The 20,960-nt window shown below is 39.9% G+C and overlaps 1 protein-coding gene across 2 annotated transcripts in view; it reads left to right on the top strand.

Annotated features, from left to right (window-relative positions):
* Window positions 1-18,408, top strand: part of WAPL (WAPL cohesin release factor) — a 65,517-nt gene extending 47,109 nt beyond the window's left edge. For both annotated transcript variants that reach the window (XM_069864224.1, XM_069864225.1), the window contains 11 exons: window positions 1,610-1,837; window positions 6,352-6,463; window positions 7,368-7,465; window positions 9,078-9,154; window positions 10,322-10,497; window positions 10,796-10,911; window positions 11,608-11,769; window positions 13,038-13,245; window positions 14,422-14,510; window positions 15,536-15,631; window positions 15,983-18,408. In XM_069864224.1, the coding sequence (XP_069720325.1) occupies window positions 1,610-1,837; window positions 6,352-6,463; window positions 7,368-7,465; window positions 9,078-9,154; window positions 10,322-10,497; window positions 10,796-10,911; window positions 11,608-11,769; window positions 13,038-13,245; window positions 14,422-14,510; window positions 15,536-15,631; window positions 15,983-16,048 (1,428 nt within the window). In that variant the 3' untranslated portion in view covers window positions 16,049-18,408. The remainder of the gene's footprint in view (window positions 1-1,609; window positions 1,838-6,351; window positions 6,464-7,367; window positions 7,466-9,077; window positions 9,155-10,321; window positions 10,498-10,795; window positions 10,912-11,607; window positions 11,770-13,037; window positions 13,246-14,421; window positions 14,511-15,535; window positions 15,632-15,982) is intronic.
* Window positions 18,409-20,960: the final 2,552 nt, after the last annotated feature.

The raw sequence follows: 20,960 nt of genomic DNA on the forward strand, positions 1-20,960 counted from the left end.
TTAAAATAGTAAAACTGTAGGGTTTACTGGAGAAGGTTACTAGAAGTTAAGGAAAAACAACATACACTCTGTATCTGTGGGCAAACTACATAGACTGCTTTCTGCCTTACTACTCCAGTCTTGTCAGATGTTGATGTTCACAGCTAAGATTTATTTCTGTTAAACAGCCCTGTGTCTCGAGGTCATGTTCATGAAAGCAGGCGTAGATGTGCAAACTCTTGCTTCCTTCCCTCAGTATTCCACGTGCATTTTTGTTAGACAGATTAAAGCCTTGATTCACCTGTGGGTTTTGTTGACGCAGACAAGGAGGAGTTTTAACATGGCTTTTGATAGACTCAACTGTCTAATCCTGTTTTGGAAATGCTGATACTGCTTAGTATGATCAGGTATGATTATTACTTGCTTCTAAAATAAACAGAAGCAGCTAATGATTGCTTTGATGGCTGGCTGAACTCCAAACAAGATGTTAATCTGCAGTGACGCAGATGTTCCGCTCTTTTCTGTTGAGCTGTACAACATTCACATCCCAAAATTAGGTTTTCTCCATTTTTAATTTACTTAACATGGGAAAAAAAATGGAGTAGGTGTCTGCAGCATGTCGACTCTTGAGAGCTGGACTCAGTAAGGCACACACATACCACACACAAATGCAGCTCTTCTTTCCTCCAGATATCATCAAAGGTTTCTGAAAGTGTTGTGCCCAGTGCAACTTGATCCTCTGACCATTTCTCCTCTTTCCTATACCCTGGAGCTCACCTGGATAGATGGGTCTCAGTGCCAGCACTGTACTTAGCAGCACTAGGGGCAAATAGCTTAGCCCTGCTCTTTTCACTGTCATTTGTCCCTTCTGGTGGTCACCTTCTGCCTTTGCTTTTCTGGATCCTCATGAAGATGAAATTTAATTGCTCCTTGAAGAATGAGAGGTCCCTGTGAACCAATTCTGTGCAAGATAGGGATAGGCAAGGTAGTAACATTTACTTGTTAAGGACTGATGGGGATAGGGTAGGGGGGAAGCAGGTTTGTACTCTATTTAAAAAAAGCAGGACTCCCCTGAAAATTAAATGTGTTTATGCTAGAAAGGCTTGTGTAAGCTATTGACTCATAGACCTGCTGGGCATAATTGGAATCGATGTCACCAGGCGCTCTTCTTTTTTCCTCCTTTAACATGCAAATGCTGTCCCCATCATCCCTGTATTTTCGAGTGCTGTCACCAGCTTATCCCATCAAACCAGAATGTTCACCTACTGTACCACGTAGTCGGTGCTTTTTCACTTTGTTCTCCTGCCATCTGGTTCTTCTATAATACCCTATGACTGGAGTTACTATTTCTTATTCTGCCTGCAGCGTCAGAGCCCCTTAGAAGTGAAAACTGCTTTTCTACTATGGTTTTGGAGGTGTAAGAAGTGATTTATATCTCTGTTATGTTGGTTAGGAGAATGCTAGAAGGGATCTATGTGCAACACCAAGTGCTCATGCAAGTGCTGGCATAGGTTGAGACTTGTCAGGCTTTGTCTTTTGTCCATCTTCGGCTTGTTTATTAAAAATTGTAGAAGATCTGCCTCACGTGATTACTAAAAACTTTTTTTTTTTTTTCCTTTCCCAACCCAAGAACTTGTCCCTTTGTACAGCAGCTCTGATGTACATCCTGAGTAGAGATCGTTTGAACATGGATTTAGACAGGGCTAGTCTAGATCTGATGATACGGCTCTTGGAATTGGAACAAGATGCTTCTTCCACCAAGCTGCTGAATGAAAAAGACATGAATAAAATTAAGGAAAAAATCCGGAGACTCTGTGAAACCGTTCACAACAAACATCTCGATCTGGAAAACATCACGGTGGGTACCATGCTTTTATTTGAAAGACTTGGCAGTAGTGGAATGCTTAATAAAATGGATCCTGTAACCATTATCCTTAAATTCATGTCCCCCCGATAAGGAATCGTGATGGTTTGTCTACCCTCTATGTATGTATGGCTGCACTGCAAGTATTTTCTTCTTTAAATTTGAAATTTCCTAAAGTGTGCTGGTAGATCTGTCAATCACCATAAATGTGGCTGGACTTTTTTTCCCTGCCTCCCTCTGTTTTTTATGAATGTATCTTCAGCTGACACAGAGCAAACTATTTTTGTTTAAAAATACATTTGGCTGTGACTTGTTGCTAGCATCAAGCTAGGTTGAAAAATAAAGGGTAAGTCAAGTCTTTTTATGAGTGTATTTGAGGAATTGGTGACAGATTGATGAGATAAGTGGTCATAGGTGGCAAAAATGAGTATTGCAATTGTACTTCTACTGAATTTCACTATAACAGATGTTAGTATGATCTTATTTTTTAAATATATTCATTTAATGTTTTACAGACTCTATAGTTTTGCCATTTTTCATGTAATTCTTACACCTGACTGGAGAAGCATCTGATCTGTTGTTTTTGAACTGAGCGTTTTTTAGGGCTTTATCTATGGAAGCAACATTTCAGCTTCTGCCAGGAACCTGCAGTTAAGATTGTGCGTATCAGGTTAGCTTAAAAGATCATTTGACTTGTTGAGCTGGAATTGTCTTTTGTAGTTTTTGTGACTCTCTTGTCGATTTAGGAAGAGTTTGGCTTGTTTTTTTCCCCCGAATTCTAACTGAATCAACTTGAAAAGGCAGTAGAAAGAGCTGAATTTTGGGGGAGGAAGATAATATCAATAACCTAATTCTTACCTTCATCATCAGATTTTGGTGATGAAGAATTGTTTCAGAGTTTTAAGCTTGTTTCCTACGAACCTGTGGAACGTGCAGAGAGGGAGCTTGTGTTTGATTTGTGGGCTTTGAAATCTGCAAAGGAAGAAAGGAATTTGAGATTATTCTCTCCACTTCTTACTCTCTGAATTTACATGGTAGAATCTGAAGGTGCCAATACGGGTGAGATTTTTTTCTCTAGGTGGTGATCAGCTAGGAATTGGTACAATTAGTGTCTTATTTTGGAGCTGTTTTGGCACTGAAGGCAGCTCACGTAGCTCACAGCCTGTCAGTTCCAGGATATCTTTTGCACTATAAAATGTAAGACAGCTCCCAATATTAAACTGGAACAGCTGGTACAGGTTCCTCATTGCTAAAGCATCCAGCCACACAGACCGCTGTCTCTTCTGTGAGCTTTCCTCATATTCCTAGTCTGAGCTAGCCTGATTTTTTTATAAACTGTAATTCTGTTCTTGTGTTTTCTTGGAAATGGGTTTTAAAGGGAGAGGATATATTAAAAGGGACTCTGTCTTGCAGGGAAGCTGTCCGTGAGTAAAGAGTAATAGTACCACAGGCCATTGGTTTCAGCTATTTTGTTTTGTTTTCCTGAGGCATTTCTATTTTTCAGAATTATGTTGAGCTGTTGTAAATGTGTTGAATACTGCCGTATCTCCCAGATGCAAACTGGTTCCTTCCTAGCTGCACCATCTAGAAGCAGAGACTATGTAATGTTTAGAGAATATATGCAAGCCACATGAAATGAGTAGGTTCTTTTCCAGTTTATGATGGTAGCAGTGGTAAGTTGAGGCAATGACAAACTTCATTTGTAGAAGGTAAAGTTGCTTTCACATAAATCTTCATCACAAGATATAATAAGTCATCTCTGTTTTGTACCAGACGACAGGCAGAAAATGCTAACAGCCATGCAGATCTTCTAGGGGTAAAGAGGAGACCTGTGCTGTTCCAGACTCCGAGATATTCACTGCGAAACAAAGATTACAGCAAATGTTGTGATAACTCCTGTTTGTGCCTACCCAGTTACACCTTGGGTTTTCTGAATCTTGCACAGATCAAACAAATATGTTCAATGGTGCCATTCTTTTCCTGTTTGAGTGGCTGTCTAGAAGTTAGATGGGACTGATTTTTTGAGTATTCAGATAGGTATTCAAAGGGTTTTGTTTTCTAGACTGTTATGAGCATTAAAAATGGAAACCTAGAAACTGGAAAGGAGTTCTCTGTGGGTTGAATTTGTTCCAGGCTTTTTTGCTGGCTTAGGAGAAGATAAAACCTGAAGAACTTGGCCTTCACATTAGCAAATGGCACTTGCCTGTCAGTCTCTGCAGCTGATGCTTGCGGCAGGCTCCTGCTGCATCATAAGGAAAACCTTCAGAAGTAACCTCTCATTTCAGTTGCTGAAAGAGGTTATTCTGGTTTTCACTCTCAGCATAAGGCTTGAAGCCTAAGGGAACCATGTGTTGAAATTTTGGTGTTAAAATTTCATAGTAATTGACATAAAAATTGGATAGAATGGATTGCTTTCCTCAAAAGTAAAAGGGTTGCAAGGTTTGATTCATTTTATTAAAAGGAAAATAAATTGAAAATGGTTTTCTTATGCCCAGTAGCATAAATATCAAATTATATTCTCCTGGAGTCTTTTGAAGTCTTATTGCCCTTTGGTGGAAAACTAAGCACCATATTTTAAATAATGCGTGGCCTTTGAGCTTTTAGGTGAAGGTATTTAGAAAGTTAACTAAATCTTCTGCAGCTGTAAAGATCTCTGATAGGAGCAGAATGAAAACTCTCCTTAATCTGGTTTAGGTTATGCATGACTTCAGATACCCCTGATACAATATTTTCAAGCTCCATCTATAAATTGTAAGGAATCATCTGAAGAAGATGAGAAAGCATCAGAAAGCTAGGGATCTGTCACACTGCTGTCTTCTAGTTCTCCCTCATCCTTCCTCAAAACGCTTCCTCTTGTGGTTGTCTTCCAAAGGGAAGTTCTCCATCCATTGCTTGAAATGTTCTCATCACCTCTAGTGTTACATTTTTAAGTTAGAGTTTTTACAGGTGTGAGGGTTTGGATCTTGTATCTCCCAATGATGAGATGAGAATGCTCTGTAACCAAGTGTTTTAGCTTCCCTCCTGTGGGAAGACTCCAGCGGTGGCTGATGGCAGTTAAGAGTCATTGGCAGTTTCCCCAGTGGTGAAACAGTTGCAGCTCTGTCTTTGTTTCCTCTGTGATGGGGAATTGAGACGCTCTGGCTCTGGGAGACGTGACCTGTTGTAGATTTGCTACTGGTTATGTTCTCTTGGCCCCACAACACTTCCACGACCCAGGGACGCTTGCATTGACACTTGAGAGATGCAGTTACTAACTGTCCTCTCCTCAGGGACAGTGTGCTGCAAAGCTTGCTTCTCCAAACTGGAGATGGGAGCCTTTGGCTGGGAACTCATCTTCATCACAACTCATCTTCAGCTTTCTTTTCCTCCTTGAAAATCAGTATTTTGAAAACAAGGAAAGCAGCTGCAGATGTTGGGGGTCTCATACAACTTGTTTTACCAAGGCAGTGGCATGTTTACTCGTGCCTGGTGAATGCTCTTATTCCCGGGAGGTGCTGAGGTCTGAACTGGTACCCTGGAACACACTGCACAACTCGGAATAAGCACAGCCCTCTCTGAAGCATTGCAGACAAATGTGTCGGGGAGGGCTGATCGCTTCAGGTGTTAAATTCAGTTGGCTTTAATGGGATATTATGGCTTTTTCTCTGACCTTTCCTTGTATTTCTGTACCGTATGTGAGGTTAAGGAGATTAAGCTGATAGCACTTCAGACTTGCATATGCCTGAAGTAATGACTCCAGTCATTACATAATGACTCCAGTCATTACATAAGTCGATACTGGTCACTTTTGTGTAGGTGTAAATTTATCTTTTATTATTAACATTTGTCTTTTGTTAGAGGCCTTGGAAAAGCAAGTTGTAGTTTTGACTTTATAAATGGTGTTCGTTTTGGTTTGGCGATTAACTAAGCTAATTACCTAAAATGTCTCTAACTTCCACTTGCAGGGAGTGAACTCGTCTTTGCTGTTGTTGAATTGTGATACGTATTCCTCTTTTTCAAAAAAAAACCAAATTGGCTAAGATCATAAGATTTTCTACAGTCCTGTAGTTTAATTGCTATCTCCTACTAGTTGAAAATTAAAAACACAGAATACCTACCTTAGAATCAAATGTATTCTACAGGCAGCAGAGCCAAGGTATTTGGGAGACAGAGAAGCAGTGTTCACTGTGGCTCTTCATGGTTTTTTCCTGCATGGACGCTCTGTCTCCTTCCTCCACTTGTTTCTTTTGGTGACGAGAGGCACAGATGAAAGGAGGCTGCTGAGGTTTTCTAAGCTATTAATAAAAACAAGAGAAGTTGAAAATGCAAAGTACCTTTTCATCAGTTCCACGTCATGCTTTTAAGATGCGCATATTTTTCCATCTGTTCTTGCTCCCCCTGGTGGTTCTTCAGCTTGGAACTGGTGGCTTTGTTTTATGGCTTATCTATAACGTGTGGTTGTATGATATGATGTATTGGCTGTGGCTGCATGTGATGATGTCCCTAACTCTGGAACCTCACTCTTTCAGACCGGGCATTTGGCAATGGAGACGTTGCTGTCTCTCACCTCCAAACGGGCTGGGGACTGGTTTAAAGAAGAACTGCGACTTCTGGGTGGTCTCGATCATATTGTAGATAAAGGTATCTCGGAGATGCTGCTTTGATGGTGTGGAACATAAGTAAATCTTGCTAAGATGTTTGCTCTTCTGAACGCTTGTTTTCTGTGGTTAAAAGTAGAAACATGATGTTTTTTTCTCAGCAGTGTTGAAGTATACAATTCGATATCAAGTCACTGGGAAATATTAATCGCATTAATCTGCATGTGGGATTGGAAGTAGTTTTAAGGTTAAACAGAATGTGTGTAATGTTGCATATAGTGCGTGAGATGTAGAAATGCCTTAGGCTGAGGCAGAACACAAATTATTGTGTACAGCATGCTTACTCTAAAGTAGAATCTCCTTTATCATCTTCAGGAATTACTTTCAGATCTGATATTTTTTAACTAAATATCCCAGGTCATGGTGGGGTTTTATTTCCTTGTATTTTAAAGCTATGTGTTGGTTAGGGTCTTGGGGTCAGTAGCTCACAAATAGGAAATGGCACACTTGTAAAATGAGTTCTTGAGATGTGTGCAGCCTAATCTAAAGTAAGCAGAGGGATGGACAAAGGAAGGATTGAAAAGATGAAAGCATTGGACTTGCATGTGCTTTCAGACTTCTACTCAGCAGCACGTTGCAGTTAGGGAACATGATTGTGTGCTGTACAGCCTCTTCATTGTCAGTAGAAAGTAAAACAGATAGGTAGTTTGTGGCAACAATCACAAAGTCTGAAAGCTAAAATTGTAAGGATTGGTTGGGTTTTTTAAAATTTACATGGAGAAATGAAAATGTTTTGAATGCTGATAGTATCTTCGTGGTTGTTTCCTTGTATTAGATTTTTGTAAATGTAAAACAAGCTTGACGGTAGCTGGGAAGCTCGTCAGCTTGTACACTTGGCTTTTGAAGATGTCTTACTGATAGTGGAAAACAACTTTTTTCTTGTTTAGTTAAAGAATGTGTGGATCACCTCAGCAGTGATGAAAATGAAGAGAAATTGGTTGCTTCGTTATGGGGTGCAGAAAGGTGTTTACGGGTCTTAGAAAGCGTGAGTATGAGCCGATGCATTATATTCCTGAAAACCACTTTTTCTCAACCAGAACTTTCCACGTTACACTCTTTCAATATATTGCTGCACAATAACATTACAACATTGATTATTTTTTTTATGGAAGATACTGACTTTCTGATGTTTATCAATGCTCCTGGAATGTTTCTGTGAATATTCTCTTACCAATCCATACGTATGTACAACATTGGAAGTTTATTTTTGGTAAGAATAACTGAACGTAGCATGATGCTGTTTCTTAAGTTCCTACAGAAAGCTGAATTTTATGGATGTTGTTTTTGAGGCATGAGTTCTACTCTAGTGTAGCTAGTAAAAATGGATCACTATAGAAGTACTATTTTCTTAGAAGCAATAAATTTACATGCATTTAATTGCTACTTTCAAACGTCATCTGGCTAAGTGCTGAAAAAGGAAAATGCCCTGAAAATCAGACTGTTGCACCTATCAGTTGAGCAAGAATATTGAGATGGTAAATAAGTTCTGATCAGACCTTTGAACAGAATTAAAATACACAGTGCTCTTGCAGAGCTAAGCGGACAGGAATTGCGAGCGTAAGCTTCTCTGCAGTGCCTTGTTTTGCTGAGTTTGTAACTATTTGTTACTCATGTTACTCCTTCTGTGTCATGATACCCTAAGCAAGCAGAAGCATGTTGTGATGTTTTAGCAATACATCTGAATGCATCAGAAAATGATGTGTGAGTTCAGAATACAGGTCAGTGAATCTTAAGGAATACTTTAAAGCAAAGTTAGAGGGCAAATAGTTCCAGCAGTAATTTGTTTCCTGTGCTAAAAATAAAAGGACAGGCTCAAAGGTAGTGTAAAAGTAAGCCAAAACCTGAGAAAGATGAACAGTTGCTGAAATACTAATTCAAGGTTGCTTGCTTAAAAATCAATGGTACTTAGCATTTACCCGCCTTCTGATCAGTGAGAGAAAAGTTTTCAGATCCAATTTCTGCTTTTACATTGATAGGTGAAATTTCCAAGCAGCAGAAGAGCCTTGTTTAGTGATAGAATATTGGAATTTGAACTTAAGACTGGTTTGTGATATAGTAAGATCCTTAGGAACTTGGGAGAGATGACAAAAATCAACACATCGAATGAGGCAAATTTCAGAGAGAAACTCATACTGTTTCTGAAAATTTATTCTGAATTTTAATTGAGGGAATCAAGGAAAAACTTTATTTTTATACTTGGCTGCATAATAAATTCTCAGAAGTGGAGCTGATGCCCAGTCTTTAAAGTACCATTGCATATCTAATAGTATTCTGTGTTATATTTCTACATAAGCTTACATAGACATGCACATGTGTGCACTTGGGACACTGTAGTCCCAAGATATAGATGGGAGGGTTCTGCTGTGGCAGAACATTCTGTACTTGCTGTGTCAGGGGAGATGGTTTTATCTTCAGTGCCACAATTTTGTGTGATTAAGTTGAAAACTGCAAGGAAATACTGGACAATGATCAGTGAAAACTTACACTGGATAATATCCAAGAAATGTGGAACTCAGTACAGTAGAGTGGTAGTGGGATGGAATGCTTTCACAGAGAAAAAGTCCCATTTCAATATTACTTTTTCCTTCTCTTTTTAGGTAACTGTGCATAATCCAGAAAATCAGAGCTACCTGATAGCATACAAAGACTCACAACTCATAGTCTCCTCAGCTAAGTAAGTTGTAACAAAAAGGTATTTTTGCAAAGCACTGCACGTGGTTGGGGGGGAAATTGTTATAACAGAAGATTCTAGGGAGGAAAAAAACAATTCCCACTCTTGCTTTTTCACTAAGTAATGCTAAATTTAGTTTAGATGAGGGTATGAGTGCTACCAGTCTGTAGCGCTGCTACTATTGGTTCTGTAGAAACTGTAAACTGTGGATTCAGCTCTTTCTGCGCTGAGTTAATAGGAGCACAGAAGAGGGCAGTTGGGAAGTGACATTAGTTTGTTGCTTTCATTATGCTTCAGTGTTTACTGAAATGGCACATAAGAGAATTGACAGTGTAACTAAGAACTAAAATAGTGAAGTTCTGTTCCTAGCTGTTCTCCCTGGCAAAGATCCTTGCACAAACCCCTCTAACCCAGTTATCAATTTGGGTGAGGTCTCAGTTGGCTGGCAGAGATTGTGTCCTCTTTGTACTTCTCCCTAAGCGAACAAATTAAGCTGAAAATTTTATGATGCAGACCTCATTGGAAACATAATTTCATGGCTGTAGGTTAGGTATTTTTGACTATTTCCTTAAATTAAAAACAAAGAAGCAAACTAGTTTACTGTGCTGTTTAGACCAATATATATCTGACATTTTCAATTTTGTTCAATTGGAATTAATGTCGTTAAGTTTAACATCAAACTAATGTGCAGCAGAATCATGCCTGTGGTCCAGTAGCATCATGAAATTAAGATTTTCTTGCTAGGAAGTAATATGTCATGTATTTCTTACAGAACGGAAATAGCTCTGAGGACAAAACAAGAGAATGTTTAGATAACACTGTCAGAATAATGTTGTGCCTTGATGGTCAAAAGATATGAGAGGCTGGGTTTGTAGTGAGAGGAGATATCTTTTGTAAGACCATATGATAAAATTGGAAAGAAACATTAACTTTTGCTTTTGAAATCTCAAGTTGATTAAGCCATAAAGCTTTCCTGCTTTTTGTTTTCACAATTTCAGTTGAGCTCAGAAAAGATTTTATAGGCGATAGATAACTTTGTTATCTCTCCCTATAGACTGAGCATCAGAAAAATTCTGTATTTGAGGGTTTTCTTCCTGGCAAAATGAGTGTAGGAGCAGAATATTCCTTTAGGTTGCGGAGGTAATTCTGTTCTGCATCTTTTCCCCGCAGAGCACTGCAGCACTGCGAGGAGTTAATCCAGCGATATAATCGTGCTGAAGACAGTATCTGTTTACCAGACAGCAAGCCTGTGCCTCAACAGAATGTCACTAACCATGTGGGTAAAGCAGTGGAAGACTGCATGAGGGCCATCATTGGTGTCTTGCTCAACCTGACAAACGATAACGGTAAAAGAATCCAAAAAATTTTGCGTATTCTGTGTTAAAGCATCAAATTAAAATTAACGTAAACCCATTTCTTATGCTGATTATGGTGTTTTCCATGTACAATGCAATAAAGCAGTTATGTATGTGCTCTACAGTAATCAGTAATTTGTCTTTGCAAATTGGAATTTTAAGTTTCAAAATGTGTGCTTTGGCCAGGCGAGTCCAGTCGTCTTTAAGGCCAAGAGGTATTATCCATCTGCTTATGATAACAAAAATGAGTGCTTTCGAAATTGAGCCTCTGAACTCTTTGTGTTTGCAGAATGGGGTAGTACAAAAACAGGTGAACAAGATGGTCTGATAGGCACAGCTATGAATTGCGTGCTTCAGGTTCCAAAGTTCCTACCTCAAGAACAAAGATTCGATATTCGGGTGCTGGTAAGCCGTTGTTTGTTACATCAACACACAGTGATTTTTTTCCCCCTCTTGTGCATTTGACTACTCTGGTTCAAACTGAGGAGAGGCCTTTATAGTTTTCATTGACCATATATGTGCTTACTGAAGTATTTACAAAAGGTTTCTGTAATGCTTTGGTGGATTTTGGCTCTATTTTGTGGGGAGAGGCACGCTGCTAGAGATTTATCTCAACAAGCCTGTGAATTCTCTGATTTTCAAATGTCTTTTCAACTTTAGAAATATGATAGGTGGTGGTGTTTAAGATAAAAGCTTTGCCAGATTTAGCTCGGCTTGTATAAAGTGGGTCTGTGTGGCCTAAACAGTGAAATTGTGTTTGTGAAGGTTGTTATCAGGATATAAGCTGAAGGCTGGACCCCTGAATTCCTAACCTGTAACTGAAATCTCATCTTTAAAAACATTGAGAATGTTTTTGTGTTCAGAATTGGAAAAATGTAGATTCCTGCATACAAGTCCTAGTGTGCAGGGATCTCGGTTTTGCCTCGCATTCCTTTGTACTCTGATCCCTCTTTCTATCAAACTGTTTCATACGGGTGTGTTCAAAGTTATGTATCCTCAGAAAGAAAAGACCTCAAGACGACATTGATCGGGATAGGCGTTTTTTGTTAAATTATCCTTTTGCGATGTGTGTAATACTTTTTGCCTCTCCAATTTTTACAGGGATTGGGTCTGTTGATCAATTTAGTTGAATACAGTGCTCGGAACAGGCACTGTCTCGTCAATATGGAAACATCCTGTTCTTTTGACTCCTTCTGTGCTGGAGAAGGAGATGAGAGCCTAAAGATGACTGGACAGATAGATGCTGTTCAGGCTTTAGTGCAGGTAAGCAGTGTTTTTTTCCTGTAATCATTAGCGTTCCTCATTATCAGACTGCCAAGGGGGAATGGAGAACTCTGCAATGAACATCTGTCAGAATTTTCTCCTGTTTAGTATTTTGAGTAATACCTTGTGGTGGGTAGGAGAGGTGCTGCCCGCAGTTCTGACTTCTTCAGTACCGTCTGCTACAAAAACAGCTTGCCTGGTAAAAGACAGTGGTATCTCTGTTACAGACATCCAAAGGCTACTCTCGTGCTCCATAAAGCTTTCTTGTTCCTATACAGTTTATTTCTTGTTTTCTTGTTCCTAAATGGTTTACTTTGAGTTTTGTTTTTTTACCAGTTGTACAAATCGTAAGCTACTCCTGTCTTACTTTGCTTCCATAGGTTTGTTTTTAAGTACTCTTTTGGGGAGTTTGCAGCTTTGAATTAAAGGAATAAAGAAACTGTCATGCTTTATGAGAGCAATAAAAAATTGATGCAGTGATTATGGATGTGAAGTAGCATTCCTAAATGTTGTATTGACTAAGTTGTTTAAAAAAAAGAAATCCACCACCAATTTTGGTGATTTGAGTTCCACTGTGCAAACTAACATAAAAGAATGGAAAGGAAATGACAGCCTTTTTATTTCAAGGAAGATATGAATTGCTAAAAGCATTCATAAAATTCTATTTAACTCTGTGAAATAACTGTCCAGCAGCAGACAAAACAATAAGCAGTAAAAATAATAATATTAAGTGTTTTAATTTATACAGCTCAGCAAGGCGGTATTTGCAACTGTTGGTTGTGTGGTTTGGGAAACAGTTCACAAGATACAAGCGCACAATATGAAATTGCCTTGATCATTTAAAATTGTTCTTTCGAAGTTCTGCTTTTTTTGTATCAAGGGAAAAGTTAAGGATGCGAAGTGGGCAGATAGCTAACAGCAAACAAAAGTTGAGGGCTGGTAGAGAACAGAAAACAGGAAAATATGGCAACTTTTCATCTTGAAGCTGTGTCTCAAAGAAAACAATCACTCCTGTACAGCATCCCAGACGAGTCTGTGTGGTTTGGCACTGGGGAGGGAGCAGGGGAGGCAGTTTCTGTGAGCACAGCGTTAGTATTGGGATAAATTCTCTTTTCCTTTGAAGAAGGAAAAGCTGCTGTTAAGGAAAGTGTTGAGGACTAACTGTATCAAGGGGTGAATTGTGAAGGCAAAATAAGCTTTCAAGTATTAATTGAACGTGTTTAGGTTTTAATTTGTAATAGAAATTCTCCTGGAACTTTCCCCCTTAGCTCTTTCTTGAGCGTGAGCGAGCGGCCCAGCTGGCTGAGAGCCAGACAGATGAACTGATTAAAGAAGCTCCTACTGCGCAGCACGATAAGAGTGGGGAATGGCAAGAGACGAGTGGGGAGATACAGTGGGTCTCCACGGAAAAGCCAGATAGCACTGAAGAGAAAGATAAGAAGGAAGAAGATGATGAAGAACTTGATTTGAATAAAGGTACGTTGTCTGGTGGTGATGAGCTTAGGAAAGGTGAAGGACTCTGTGACCGTAAACTGCCCCTTTGTCCTCTATGCCCTATCTGGGTGCAGTCTCCTGAGCTGAGATTTCCTCAGCATGTACCCTGGTGAGACTGTTACGGATTGTAAGGAGGAGCGGTTTGGAAGCATGAGGAGTAGAAAAAGTTGTCCTACTTTTTGTTTTCTTAATTCTGCCTTTTGTCAATTCCTTCTTAAAAAGACGCAAACCAAACCTTTTTTAGGGACACTGTGCATAAGAAATATTCTGAAAGGGGTGGCTTTTAGGTTTTTATATTGTTCTGTTGAAACAGTCCTGGAAAGTTACCTGCCTTAATTTTGTTTCCCAAGATACTGTGATCCATTCTGGTTTCATGCTGCTAGTTGTTTTTTTTTTATTTCCCCTCCCTGTTTGCACATATGCTGCTTCTGTCCCATCTTCTTTGTACCAGAGTTGTTCTCACTCTGTTGGTGGCATCTCAGGGGCCTGTGTCAGGCCTTAATGTGCTGCATCTTTGGCAGTTTGTTCCAGGAGGTTAAGTGTCTCGAGGCAGGGTTAGGCAGTTTCTCTGGAACATCAGAGAAATCAGTCCTTCTCATTTCATCTTCTAAATAGTAGGTGCAGTAAGTAGCATTTTAAATGGCGGTATATTACTTTTTTCCAGCCTTGCTTTACATCTTTCTGCGTTATCATTGCTCCGTCAGTTGGTGTCTGTAGCTATTTGTGGCTTGCCAACAAATATTGAGTCATTAGCAAAAAGTGCTGTATCTGTTATCCTTAATACAATATACTTCTTTTAGTGAAGCCTTTACTGGCTTATAGTGTCACATGAAGTATTTATACATGTATTGTGGTGACTTAAGCATGCAGTTTCCATATTGAAACAGCAAATAATAATAATTATTGTACGCTGTGATGAAGTGAAAGTGAAGGAACACTATTTTTTTTGTTCAAGGATGTGTTGCCAAGTTAGTAAGTACAGAGTTTGTTTGATTCTTGCCTCTGAAAAAGCTCGTTTTGCTTGACAAATAAGGATTCTGAAAAGAGATAATGAAAAATTGTGTTTGAAGCAGTAAAAGATAGCAGCTGCTTCAAGAATACAATACACTTGGTTGTCTCTCTTGAGAATACAATACAGTTGGTTGTCTCTCCTTACAGCTCTTCAGCATGCTGGGAAGCACATGGAAGACTGCATTGTGGCCTCATACACAGCATTGCTCCTAGGCTGTCTCTGCCAAGAGAGTCCGGTAAGGGAGTGAGTCAATAACTTGCTGTTAATTCCAGTACAAATTTTAGGGAAGTAGTAGTTGTCAATATTGAAATGGGTTTGTTAGGTAGGGCTCAGTGTGAGCGGTGCATTGACAAAGCTATGCAAAACAAATTTTCTGAACATGAGTGTGTGTATCAATACCTGCTGGAACGGAATATTTAACCTCTCCTGCCTCTGTCCTCTTTGCTGTTAGTCTTGGCTGAGAAATAAACTCACTTTGGAAAGGCAAGGGAGAACTGGCTCACCTGTTGTGTAACTATAGCAGCTTCCTTTATTTTCTGGTACTTCCAGCAAGCAAGTTAACATCAGACTTGATTTCTTTTCATCAGTCTGTTTTTTTTTATCCTCTGTTGAAGTTATTGAAATTGGGTTATGTCCACAGTAGCTGGACAGTTGCCTCAGACTGGGAATGCATCATAGGAAACCAAAGTTAAAATTTAAACACGTGGAACTCTAATGGTTGAGAACTTCATAAACTCTCCTGCCAGATACATGCTGAAATGAAAATGCGGTTCAGAGTGGCCTTCAGGCCACTTACCCTGATGGCAGAAGTGGCCTTTAGTGCGCTGTCTGTGCCTTCTCACTTATCAGCTTGGCCCGGTTCTAGTGTTTGGGCAATGACAACAAGCCCTTCCCAAAACCTCTCCCTTCTCATAAAGTCAGTCTCTGCACGTCAGGAGGGGAATGTGGAGGGGGGGGGGGGTTTAGTTCTTGATAATCCTTTAGGTCCTGGGCAGGTCTGGTCGTGGTTAATGATCTGTAACGAAAACAAAAACCACCAACACCAAAGCATTGCAGCTGCTGTTGTTTCCTAGGAACATAAGCACCATAAACACAAGCATTGCTTAAAAGAGACTTCAGTCAGAGGTGACAGCAAAAGCCTTCTGAATGCTGTGAATATCCTTGTCTTGTTGCATCTCCCAGGCAGAATAGCTTGGTCAGAAATAGCTTTGGTCAGAAAAATATTTCCTTAATGAAAATGACTTTTGTTTTATTCCCTAGATCAATGTGACTACTGTGAGGGAGTACTTACCCGAAGGGGACTTCTCGATAATGACTGAAATGCTCAAAAAATTTCTCAGTTTTATGAATCTTACAGTAAGTAACATTTTTTTTAAATGGATGTGGATATTTTTTTAACAGTGTTTTCTGTTAATAATCTATATATTTTTAGAATTATTAAGCATTTTTTAGTTTGTCTCTAGAAGAGCACAGAGTGATTTTCTAGTTTTAACTGCTGTAAACCTGTCTGTTGTTATTTTGGAAGTAAATGGAAGGCAGCTTTCATTTGGGTGTGAACAGTCAGGAAAATATTGTGAATCCTGCTTGAACCCAGTTGCTTTTACATAATTCTAAATACAGAAACTCTGAAATGTGTGGAGCTCTCGTGCTTGGAAGAGGTTTGATAAATGCTTGTTTGTGACTCCCGCTTTCTGTTGCGTTTCCCAGTGTGCTGTTGGAACAACAGGCCAGAAATCCATCTCACGGGTGATTGAATACTTGGAACACTGCTAGATACGGAACTTCTGCTGCGGGCACTCTGCTGCTGGAGCTACCCTTAGACAAAGAAGAAGTCATGAAAGGAGTCCTTGAAGGATATACCGAGAGCATTCATCTGTGTCATTAGTGTTCGGATTTTTAAGGCTACCTGGTCTTTTAACCATGCATTCAGCATTTTCTAAAAGACAGTTACTACACCAATCTGCAACTATCAAAAATGAGGGGAAAAAGGTTCTGAGGAAAATAAATAAAGAAACTATGCTGTTTATGACGCAGTGCAGTATTTAAATATATTTTGGCAGGGTTTACCCTCCCTATCTTTTTTCTTGCTTTGTTCGTGACAAGTTTCAAGGGGAAGAACTTGCTGCTGATAGTGCAACTGCTGTTTACTGTTGAGCCACTGTTTCGTGCCAGCCAGGTGCAAAGGCAGCTTAGCTACTGAGGTATCAAACAAATGTTCTAATAAAGAAGTTCTGGACAGCAGCACCGCTCCTATTTGAGTTTAATTTGCTCTTGCTTTTGTATTACTAGATTATTCCAAAATCATAAAATATAAATTTTTAAATACTTTTGTGATTTTAACTACTGTCTATATTTAAAATTTGTTGGAATCCAAAGAGGCGAGGATTGGATAGTTTATTTTTTATACTGTTTTGATTGAAATTAGGTTGTCGAACTATTTCTCAGTTCCGAAACTGTCATGGCCCGTGTACTGTAAAGTGGTAGACCATAACGCTTTGTAGTTCCAAGAAGCACGCAAACCCGTGAACACATAAAGCCATTTGAGGGTACGTGATCCACAACAGAAACGGTAACTGTAGCGAGTTGTGCCCTGTTTAAAAAAAGAAAGGAAACAAAAATATTCAATCCCAGGGTAGTTTACACTTCTAGGAAGCAATGAAATGCTGTTTTAATTTGTTTCAAGGAAGCACTCAAGATGTATTTTATAATGCTCAGTACAAAGAATTTGGATGTTTTAGGGGGGAAGAATTTTAAAGAAGCTAAAACACCAATGGGGATTCATGTTCCCAGCTGACATAATCTTTCTATTTCATTCTTCTGTAGTATGACAAAGTTGAAATGCATACAACGCAAAGCCTTAAATTGCTGATATAGTGAAGATTTTGTTCAGTCTGAGGTCTAGTTCACAGCGAAGCATTGTGTTTGAAGACTTAAGTGGAACAAAGAATCCCTGAAAATACATGACTCTCTTTAACTGTTTTTTTTCTTGCACTCATTATTCAGACCAACAGAATTGGTAATTATTTTTATTAAGGTGGTCTGGAATATTTGCAGACTGTTCTGAGATCTGCTTCGTCGACATTTTAAAATACCTGTATGGGTAGTGACATCATGTTATTCCATTGAATTTGTAAAACTTGAAGCCATAAAAATATTAGTTCTGTGTATAATGAGGGGGAAATAACAGGAAATCTAACCTGCTTTTAGATCTTGTGTTATCTCCATGTATAAAGTTAAGAACACGTGCTTTTGTATCAGTGCCAGCTGTAAATTTTTTACATACAGTGGCTGCCTTCTATGTCTTCCTATTTTTGATAATGCAGATTGTTGGGAATTCTGTAAGGAAGTAACTGATTAGTGGCAAAAATCCTATGTTGGTCATACTCTTTTGCATTTTCTCTCATCACCTTCTAAAACCTAGGGTATCAGTGTAACTTAGAAACGTTTATGAGGTTGTGCTCCCCTTTGTTTAACAAAACCCTCAGTTTTGAGAGCGAGGGGAGCTGTAGGGCCCCATGTCAGGAGGAAATTATCAAATATTTTCCCCATCTAGTTTTCTGCTTTTAGAGATTTTTCACTTATAATGGGGTTTCAAATTGATCATGTAGTTTTCCATGGAGAGATGGAGAGAGAAAATAAAATACAGATGAGATGATGGGCAAAGCAGGGACACCTACCTTTCTTTGTTACACTGGTAATCGTTTGGGAATTGATTTACCTCAGTGTTTAACAGTTTCTTTTAAATTGAACTAATTGTCAAGCACTGACAAATGCAGATTTTTTTTTTGAGGGTGGGGGGAGAAATCACCCTGTGAACTGCAGTGCATTTTTGCGTGTTAGACCCTCAAATAACTCTGCATTGAAGGGTACTTGAGGCCAACTTGCAAATTAAAGTTTTAAAGTTAACTTTTTTTCCATTGTAAATATTTGTGTAAATACTCTCAATTGGAAATTAGAACAGTAGAGTACTTTTCTGAATCCAATCCTATTTTTATTTTATACAGTATTTCTCAGCTGTGATCTTTGGAGCAAAAGCCAACGGCAGGAAAAATAGTTTGTACCAGTTTCATGAAGTATGTCTTTGGGTTTTTGTAAATAATTTTAACTCAAATAAAATTGCTACTTTCAATACATATCTTGTCTTTTAACATCTAATAACCACTCCTCTGAGTGACTGCAGAAAGGAGGCAGGGTCAGGCTAATTGTTTAAAGGGACAAAAAAAAATACTAGAGGGGCGTGCTGAAGGTCATGCTTGGTTTGTAGCTGATGCGTGGGATGACAGCGTTTGGTTCCTGGTCCTGAGGCGCTGGTTGGCAGCACCAGCTGAGACCTGGTGTTTGCTGGAGGTGATGTGCATGATCTCTCGATGTGTTTGATTGTTCAGCTGAAGGGGCGTAGTTGGAATAATCACAGTCTGCTAACACCCAAGGGAAACAGGGTCCATCCTTACAGTGACGTTTTTCACATCAGAGGGGATGTTAATGGCTTCTTCTGTGAAAAATGAGAAAACTACCTCTGTTTCTCTATTAATATGAATGCTGCTTTAGTTTCAGGATGGATATTTTGCCATGGATTTTTTTCTTAACGGATTCAGCTGGATACAGGTACAATGTGCAATAGTTCACGGGCTGTACAGCGAGTTGTGTGATGTATTGTCTCATTGTCACTTCAACAGGCATCAGCGTTATGTAACTTACTGTGCTGTAAAGGTGTTGGCAGCACAGAGCAGTGTTGTTGGTGTGCAGCACGGCAGGAGGCAAACGGCTTTGTGTGAACACATGTGTTTTCAAAAAATCTTAATGTCCAGTAGAAGTATTTCCTCTTGGTTATTTTATCAGCAGGTATGTGACAGAAGCACTGTGCAATCATAGAATCATTAAGGTTGGAAAAGGCCTCTAAGATCATCCAGTGCAACTGTCAGCCCAACTCCACCCTGCCTATTAAACCATCTCCCGAAGTGCCGTGCCTACAGGTGGTTTTGTACCTCAGGGGATGGAGGATCCACCTGGGCAGCCTGTGCCAGTGCTTCCCAACTCTTGTGGTAAATAAATTTTCCTGATATACAGTCTAAACCTCCCCTGATGCAATTTGAGGCCATTTCCTCTCCTCTTAGGTGTGGATGCTTTGAGGTGATGTAAGCATTTTCAGATTAACAGGACAATTGTGGAGCATCTGTAGAAGATTGGAGAGTCATTGCCTTTCACGTGGGCTATTTTGCTTTCAAAGTGTGATTTTACTTAACAGCCAAGTGACCTGGCATGACATGTCTGGTGCAGGTGTGTCTGAAGGTTAATGGAGAAGCAGGGGGTGGTACTGGAGAGGATTTCTCCAGCTGACCCAGTGGAGCTGGCTTTGTGCTGTCGGCAGACTGAGGCTCTGAGCAAATGGGACAGTGATCTCAATGGTATAAAAGCATCATTATTCCCCTGAGCTGAGCAGCTGGGATGTATGTTTCTGCTAGGGAACCGAATAACGGCTGTATGGCTGCTGGGTGGAGAAGATGGGATTCTCACACCAGTTTTTAAACCTTTTCTATAACAGAATATGCTTACAGGAATTCATGCTTTTAACTACGTTTTCAGGCTCACGTACCTCACTGAATTGATAAAGGTGGTTTTGGTGTCAGATACAGTAGCAAGCATTCTGTCTTCCCTCGTTTTTGCTCTGGACACGGATAATATTTGCTTTGCGTGTGCAGCAGTTGAGCCCATGGGGCTTTTCCAGTAAAGTTTTTTTCAGTCTTGTACTGTTCTTGTTCAAACAGCAAAGAAAACAAGACTGTGTGTGAGAGTTCAAAAGATAAAGAGGACATAAGTAGCTGCCCTTCTGCATCAAGCCTGCGGTGGCTCCTTCACTGGTTGTTAGAAGATAATGAGACTGGAGTTTGCCCTGAATCCTGCTAGCCAAGCATTTTCCGTACCAGGCCAGTGTAATCGTGCGGCTGCAGCTTCTCCTGTTCTGTGTAAGAGGCGAATTCTCGGTAGGGGAGACGACTGGATCCTTTTAGCTGTGTGGAACAGAAACCATCACTACACGTTCTTCTATTTCCCAGCCCTCCAGGACCCCTGTCCAAGGGGCTGTAATTTATTAACACCTTTCCAGCCATAGTAGGTGCAGATAGTCTTACCATAAATAAAAGTGAAACCATTGTAAATAATGCAGCTGCTTGATATCCTTGCCCAAGGATCGATTGATTTCCTAATGCCATGAGGATCTTTGTCCCGGCTGTGGAAACTGCTCCGTCTGCAGGTGCAGGTTGTGCCTCAGGTTGCTGTGCTGGGCACGATGGTTTGCTCTGTGGCACCAGGCGCTCCCTGCTTATGGCATTGCGAGGGAAACCCGTCCTCATCGGGAGTGCAGAGGCTGCCTGTGGTTTGAGACAGGCACGGTTGTACTGTTCACCTTCCTGCCTCTTCATCTCGTAACCCCCTGCTTTTCCTACTTCCATTTAGTCAGTTTGGAGGAGTGAGAGCCAAAGAATCTCTTGGTGTGTGGAAAGCTGGATTACTAACTGATAACAAGGGCTGCTCCGCAGGCAGCACCCATCTCCTTTTATGGACTCGAAATCCTTGTCTGTGAGGTGATCCAAAGTTATTTGGAAGTTAGGTATTGGATAAATATCAATAGAAGGGCCAACTTTTGCATGGTAACATCAGATGATACAGAAAAGAGGACTCTTTGGAG

This window comes from Phaenicophaeus curvirostris, chromosome 9 (genome assembly GCF_032191515.1).
Source record: "Phaenicophaeus curvirostris isolate KB17595 chromosome 9, BPBGC_Pcur_1.0, whole genome shotgun sequence".
Classification (NCBI taxonomy): Eukaryota; Metazoa; Chordata; class Aves; order Cuculiformes; family Cuculidae; genus Phaenicophaeus; species Phaenicophaeus curvirostris.